This window comes from Alligator sinensis, unplaced genomic scaffold (assembly GCF_000455745.1).
Source record: "Alligator sinensis unplaced genomic scaffold, ASM45574v1 scaffold169_1, whole genome shotgun sequence".
NCBI classification, from domain to species: domain Eukaryota; kingdom Metazoa; phylum Chordata; order Crocodylia; family Alligatoridae; genus Alligator; species Alligator sinensis.
In genome coordinates this window covers 1,009,814-1,017,900 of record NW_005841924.1, presented here as the reverse complement: position 1 = coordinate 1,017,900, position 8,087 = coordinate 1,009,814, and the positions used below count along the sequence as shown (strand labels likewise).

The 8,087-nt window shown below is 42.7% G+C and overlaps 1 protein-coding gene across 1 annotated transcript in view; it reads right to left on the bottom strand.

The window, feature by feature from the left end:
- Positions 1-442: 442 nt before the first annotated feature.
- TMEM154 (transmembrane protein 154) overlaps positions 443-8,087 on the bottom strand; it is a 27,340-nt gene continuing 19,695 nt past the window's right edge. The window contains exons 7-8 of the mRNA XM_006019157.2: positions 4,697-4,743; positions 443-557 (exon numbers count right to left, since the gene is read on the bottom strand). Coding sequence (XP_006019219.1) covers positions 4,701-4,743 — 43 coding nt within the window. The 3' untranslated portion in view covers positions 443-557; positions 4,697-4,700. The remainder of the gene's footprint in view (positions 558-4,696; positions 4,744-8,087) is intronic.

The window sequence follows — 8,087 nt, the reverse complement described above, 5'->3', positions numbered from 1 at the left end:
CTGTAATGTAGATTTCAGTAGTCTAATTTATTTGGCATCAAATCTGGTGTCAGTCATAGCTTTTTACTTCACCAATGGGAGAATCCTGTACAAATTATTCCACTATGATGAAAAATTGAATTAAATTAAAACAAAACCCTGCATGGGCATGAATGTAGGAGTCTGATTTAAGCTGACTAAAACAAGGACATTCAAAACTATGAAGCCATGGATACAAAAACAGCTACCTGAGTGGACCTACATACCACAGCCTGCACAGGTAAAGGATAATGGAAGCGTCTCTCTCTATTAATGTTGAATTTTACTGCAATGTACGTTTAAATCAGATCCTCAATCTTAATGTAACACATTTCTATGCTTTTTTTTCTTGGTGATGTGTCCATTATCCAGAATTCATGAAGCAGGAAAACACAAAAGCATTTGCTTCTCTGGCTGTTGGAGATTAAGTTCATTTCCAGTTTATTCAGTATCTGTGGGACTAGGAGCTTTGCTTGCAGCTTCTCATTAACCAGTTCAGCACCATTTTGACATCAAGATTCGCAATTGCTGCATATATGCTAAAAAGATAAACAGCTTCTGTTACAAAATTTGGTCACTGCAGTTCCCCAGAGAAGTGTATGCAGTACTAGTGGTTTTATTTTCAGTCTGCAACACATTATCAGAATGCAGATACCTAGGCCATAGACTCTCTTAAACCTCTAAGTGACACCAGACAGAGCAAGCAGGGGCTGATTTGATTTCTCTCTTGTCTGGAGAAACTATTCAATGAAAGTTCTCTCCTAATTCTGGGAAAGCCCTGAAAAAAAATCAGATTTCCCCACAGATTCTGCCTTGTGAGAGCCAGATTGAAGACTTTTATTAAATCTATCCTTGTATAAATGACATTGTCTTTTTTTTTCCTGTCCCCATTGCTTCCACCTAAACAATTTACTCTCTGGCACCTTTTCTATAATCTGTTTGCTCATGTCGACATAAATTAAAAAATGTTATAGGTCTCCTAAATTTGCACTAGAACTGACCACACAGTGGGTTGGATCATCCTTGCAGACTTAGATATTTCACTTCACTGTGGAGAGGATGGGTACTTCTGTATCACAGAGGGGGACAGTTGTTAGATTATTTTGACGGGGTCACTGTTAGGCTACCTGCTAAAGTCTTGTGGATTGTTGTTAGCAAGAATCCTGTCAAGAGTGGTTAAACATCATCTAATCCCTGGTCAACTTCATTCCAGAAAAGAGCCCCAAACTCAGAGTCATTATGGAGAGTCTTCATAAGGATCTTTGAAAGTGCAGAATGACACTATGGCATGATACCATGGTGAATTATCAGATAATTCATCATGGTATCATTCAGAAGTATTCATAAAAATCATATCATAATTATTATCCAGTAGTGACAATTATTACAGAGGTGATAGAGGGTTGGTGGGTGGTGGTAGGAAATCAGAAAAATACTGAATTAAACCATAGTGAATTCTTGTTCTCTCTAGTTACAGAGGCACAATCAAAGGACAGGGCATTTAAAAATACTATCTCCTTTAAGATCCACTATTTAGAGTTAGCAGGTTAAAACTACAGGCAGACTATTTATGGTCCTTTGTGCTGACATACTTTTGCTGTGAATTTCTCAATTTTTGGGGGGGTGGGTGGGGGGAGGGAGGAAGCTACATTATTTTGTTCTTGGTCTAAGTTAAATGAAGAATATAGAGTTGGAAGTTTGAGATACATCCAAAAGGTACTCTGAGGAAAAATCTGTATTTTCCCATTTACAAATGAGTTAGACTTCTTTGCAGAAGGGTAGGGCAAAAAACTTGAAATATAACATTTCATGCTTCACTTGCCTCGTCTGTACCTAGAAATGGACTGACACACAGAGGAAATGGAACAGATATGTGGATAACAGAAATAATTTATGCAATCTAAGATGCTACCAAGTCTACAGTTGCTCTTTATCTAACTGCAGCAGTGGAGTTGCAACAAATCGTGCAGTTATGTAATGTTGTTGTTTGGCGTATGAATTTATTGAAGTTTAAAAGCTGTGGGGTTAGCCAGTGTTTTTAAATATGTTCTTTTTTGTTTCTATCTTTTCTTATCAGTTTTACCCTTTCAAAATGTCTAGGAAATGAAATAGGAAAATTGCATGGGTGAAACGTTCTTAGGCTGCATAATGTTTGAATGTCCGTTGAAGTTAACAGGGATACTCATAAGCTTAAAGCTTTGCATGAATTTAAGTACCCTAAAAGAATTGGGGCCTAGATGAGGAAGTGAGAACAAGAAACCTGTCACTCCCTTCCCATCTCCCTCTGTCTGATTCCGCCTCCCCCGCCCCCAAAGTTTCAATGCAGAAAGTAGTGATTAGGATATTTTTTTCCTTTTATTATGCACCTATGGCTGTTTTGCCAGTAAAGCATATCCTGTTTCGGTAAGATGTGGGAACCTGATTTTCTGCTTCACGGGAAATTCCACAAAATCCTTACCATTCTGAAATGGACAGATCTAAAACAAAAAAATTAAAAATTCCCAGAAAAACTTACAATTTGGGAAATAACTTGTGTTGAGTCAATCAAATATTTTAATTAGATGAAATTGAAACATTTCATTTTGACATAGACACAGCTTTTAATGTCTTTTCTACATACCTCTAGGTCAGGGGTGGGCAAAATGCGGCCTGGGAGCCAGATGCAACCCGCCAGGCCATTCTATCTGGCCTGTGGGGCCCCTAAAAAATTTAGAAAATTAATATTAATCTGCCCTGGGTTGCCTGTCATGTGGCCCTCAATGGCTTGCCAAAACTCAGTAAGCAGCCCTCTGCCTAAAATAATTGCCTGCCCCTGCTGTAAGTAGCAGGGACTTGTGAATGCTGCAATGGTGGGGCAGATGAAGCATCCCACAGGAGCGCGTGGGGCTCCCCAGCGTGCTCAGCAGCAGACCTGGAAGTGGACCAGAAGCACTTGCGGTCCACTTCCAGGTCTGCCAGGTAGTATGCAGGGCCCCCCACCTCCCCACCCCCAGTTTGGCAACTGGTGCCTCCTTGGTTTAAGGGGGCACCCGGGGTCCCCCTGCAGCTGATCACTAAGCCAGGGAGGTGTGGGGGGCCCCGTGCACTCCTCAGTGGACCTGGAAGTGGACCAGAAGTACTTTTGCTCCCAAGCACGTGGAGGGGCCTCCCGCACTCCTGTGGAATGCTCCATCTGCCCCAGCATCATAGTGTTCACAAGCCGCACTGGTACCTCAGGGTATGTAGAAAAAACATTTTAAAGCTGTGTCTGTGTCCGAATCAGCATCAAATCTTCAGATTTGGATTCAGCCGAATCGAATCAGGGACAGTGATCCGAACCAACAAATCGAATCACTGTCCCTGATTCTGGCTGAATCCAAATCCGAATTGAATAGGGCCTGCATTGCACACCCCTACTATTTACATGCTGTCCCTATGGCCCCAATTAAGAAAATCCTTACGTTCTGTGATTAACTTCACATTGACTTTCCTTATTCAGGTCCAAGGTCTTTCTGTTAATGCTATGAGATGGCAATATTTCCATTTTACATGTTGGAAAATGGAGTTGGTGAGCAGCTCAAACACATTGTGCCCAAAATCAGAGGAAGTGTAAGGTCTAGCCAATAATAGAAAGCAGGTCTTCTGACTCAAATTTGTCTGCTTTAGCTGTGAGACCATCCTAAGTAGAACTACAGTTAACAATGTCTTATACAGTTGATAGATCTTCTGCAACCAGTAGTGTAACTCGGGGGTGGTGGGGAGGGCAACCAAGCCAGCAACCCTGGGCACCACCTTTGTGGGGGAGGTGTTCAAAGATACCCACCACTGCAGTGACAGCTAATCACACTGCTGCAGTCAGTATGCTGCTGAGGCAAGCCTGGGCATGGAGTTGCCTGTTATACCTCTGTTTGCAAATAATACTTAAAAACATGTAAACAGATGGAATTCTATAACTACATAATTTCAGGGGCAAAAAATTATGCCAGGAACAGTGCAGTGTGTAATAAGATACCTCTTGATAAAACTTCTTGTTTTGGTAGCAGCACGTGTTAAAGCAGGGCTGCCCAACCTCTAAGAGGCCAGGGGCTGCAGGCCTCTTGGGCCATATCAGTGGAGGCCACACACTGAGTGGGCTGTATGAGGGTGAGCCATGGGCCCCTGGGCTGCAAGCCATGCAGACGCTTACAATTGCACTGCATGCCTCTCACCCCCATCATTGCATTGTTCTCCTAGGCCTACTCTCCTGCCAGCTTCTGTGCTGTGCAACTGCATGGCCCCAACCTCACTCCCAGCTCCCCATGCCACCCTGCTCCACCCTCTACGCTGAGGCCAGGAAACAGAAGCTGGAGAAGGGAAGGAAACAGAAGGGCAAATTCAAAACAGGGGGAGCCAGGAAACTCTGGCTGCCATTGTCGCTGGAGTGATTTACGGGGGGATGGTAGCCTGATGGGAGCCCCAGGGCCTCAGCTGAACCCTTCAGCCCACAGACCATGGGTTGAACCACCCTGGGCTAAAGAAACCCTTGGTACTACATTCCTTGTTTAATGACGCTGTAGGCCCAACAAGCAAACACGTATGTTAAATCTACTCTAAGACACAGGGTTTGCAGTTATCTTTGCATCCCACAGCTTTTCAGTTTTTCTCCCTTCTGATCTATTACATAATAAAAGGAAAGGAGCAGGGATATTGAATGTAATACCTTTTCACAATGTCTCAGTGAGTGTATCTTGGGCTCCAGAATCTAAGCTATCATAAAAAAGGGGGAAAAAAAGAGTTAATTTTCTTATTTTCAGTGTTGTAAAAGAAACCTTTAAAATACAAACAGGGTGGTGCAGAATTTCACAAATACCCTAGAGCAGTGATTTCCCATCAGGCTGTCATGGCATCTTGGGGTGCCTTGAGGACCTTTCAAGGGTGCTGTGGGGTTCCACACAATGTTAGCACTGCTAGGTGTGCAAACATGGCTCCCAAACAAACCCAGAGATTTCAAATGGGAATCCTTAGAGTTAAAAACATTCTGACCTGCTGTGGTCTTTCTGAGTTCTTTGCAATGGAATAATTGCTCTGTTTATTTTTCCGTAGTTAAAAAATGAATGAAAACTAGGAGCTGGTATTTTCTGAGAGGTTCCTCAAGTCCAAAAAGCTAGAAAGCCACTGTCCTAGAACAATAACTTTGGGAGAAAAATCAATTGTCTGTATCGTCACACATAACTAATTTCACAGATCAGGGCTGTCCAACTTGTGGCCTGTGGGCTGTATGTGGTCTATACAAAGTACACAAATAGTTAGCTTGTTGTCTGCAGGCTCCAGCAGCCACCTCTCCTACTGCTGTCTGGTGGGGAAAGGACTAGGATTCCATAGGCTGCCTGCGCAGCCCACAGGGTGAAAGGTGGACGGGGAGTGTGTCCTGTCATTTGGGGGCTAGATGCCACAAAAACAGCCTGTATGATGGGAGAGACCCCATGGGGACTTCCGGTTGCACTGAAGTTGGACATCCCTGCTACAGATAATCAAAGAATGAAAGAAAGGAGATGGCTGGTTATATTAGGAAGATCTACCTTGTATATTTTAAATATCTTCTCATTAAGTGTCAAAAGTAGGTGGAATTAAAGAAATAATTGCCACCTTTTTCCAGTCTGATCCCTGAGTATCAGGGAGTAATCACCCTTTCCTCCCTGTGGACCATCTATCTAAACCTAAGTTTCTGTGTTCCTTTCCTGCCAGAGCCATCTTTTATGTACCCATGAAAGGAGCCTATGAAATGTCAATGTGGGAGCAGAATCCAGCAGAAATAAATCTGAGACCCAGCAGTGTTTTATTTTAATATTTTAAGTAAAGTTTCTTTAAGCCTATAGGGGGTGGGGCCACACAAAAGCCTAAACAAGAATGGGTTTGGGGCACCAGTCTTGGTGAGAGATTTGGAAAGTAACCTTTTTTTAAAGGGTCACAGAAACATTACAATTCGCCCTTACTGTGCCTTTCCAACAATGAGTGTAAATGTTAAAGTACTTCCTCTGTGCACCACAACATTTGGTCAGACTGCATGTGACCAACACAGTTTAAAACCGCACACTTTTCTGGCAGACAAAAAACTTTAGCCTCTACCACCCTAGCCAAGCACCATCCCTGCTCAAACAGATTATGCAATATTCACAAAGTGCCAAGAAGTTTGGACAATAACAGATCTGAAGAGCTGGAGCACTCCAAAGGAATGGGGCTCTGATAGAGAATTTTTCTCAGAAGCTCCTTAGCATCTGTTTATAAGGCAAGATCAAGGAGTGGTGTTGTAAACAATAGTAACAGTATAGTATGGGAAACAGGTATTATTCTTTACCCATTATTTTTGGTTATACTTCCATTCACTCAAGAGTCTGTCTACATGGCACAATTCAGTCCTGCATAAAGATACTTTTTTCATAGATTTCATAGACATTAGGGCTGGAAGCGACCTCGGAAGAAAGAGTCCAGCCCCCTGCCAAAGGGGCAGGAAGTCAGCTAGGGTTGAAGGATACCAGCAAGATAAGCATCCAAAATGTTTCTTAAAAGAGTCCAGACTAGGTGCTTGCACCACCTCTGGAGGGAGTCTATTCCAGGCCTTGGGGGCTCAGACAGTAAAGAAGTTTTTCCTTATGTCCAGTTTAAAACAGTCTTGGAGGAGTTTGTGACCGTTTGACCTTGTCATCCCTTGGGGTGCTCTGGTGAACAGGTATTCCCCCATATCCTGATGCACACCCCTTATATACTTATAGGCTGCCACCAGGTCACCCCTGAGCCAGTGCTTTTCCAGGCAGAAGAGTCCCATGACTCTCAGCCTCTCATCATAAGGCCTGTTCTCTGGTCCTCTGATCATGTGCATGGCTCTCCTTTGGACTCTCTCAAGCTTTTCCATATCCTTTTTGAATTGTAGAGTCCAGAATCGGATGCAGAACTCCAGAGGCGGCCTCACCAAGGAAGCCACAGAACTGCATTAGCATAGTGTTCTGTCCTGCTTAATTAATTCTCCTGATTAGTCCCACAGGTGAAATGCCAGGATAATGTGGTTATACTCCATTCAGCACCTGTGCTAGCTCATTCAGTGCTAACTCTGGTATCTCTTCTCAGCACTAACTGTGCCATTTAGCCATACCCCTGAATAACATTCCTTCCTCTGTCCCACAGCTGAGGGATGATGAAACTGTAGCTCACAAACTACATCCATCTCCTGATAGTTAAAAAAGCATTTAAATAAAAAGTTATTTTTCTATCTGTTCATTTGTTATTTTCTTCATGTATTATTTATTCTAATAAGTCATTTAATGAGAAGCTATTATTTAAGCAGAAGCTCTGTGCAGAAATAATTGATTCTGGGGCACATGCATCTCAAAAGCTGTGTGCCCTGCAGCTTTCAGCCATGTTAAGATTTTAGTTTGTGACTAGGAGTTTTAGGACATTTGGCTAGTCCTGCCTTAGTCTAATTGCTGTAGGGGTGCAGGACAGGGAAAGAAATAGTACCCAGTGAATAAATGGAAATAAAACAGATGAGAAGGTAAGAGGCTTTATTCTTGAAAGCCTCCCCACCAAAGATTCCATGGGGTGCACCTCAAAACTGATCAGGCTCCATGAATGGATTGAACCTGAGGCATCTATCAGGAGCCTCTGTGAATCCTCACTCAGCCTTTCTCCCTGATTTCCTGGTAGCTCATCTCCACTGGAACCGTACTACAAGGGATACTACCACAGAGTCACTGGGGAGTGAGTTTTTTCATTGTTCAGCATTATATGCATTACAGAGACTAAACACTTCATGCCATTCTTACATGCAGCCACCTCTAGGGTAGATAAGCAAGAACATCATAGAACAGCTTATGACAACAACAACAAAAAGAAAAGAAAAAGAAAATATCCATATCCAATTGAAAATTGCAATAGTGATTTCTAGGTAGGCAGAACAAACTTGAGTTTGTCCAAGGAAATAGGGTTTATGCCTTTATTCTTGTGGAAACTGCCCAGAGAATTTTAAAGCTGTTGGGATTTTGATTTTCATAGCTAATGAGTGTCTTCCCTCTCTACTTAAACACCAATAGTTCAGTAGTGACTTGGAGGGAAGTTTC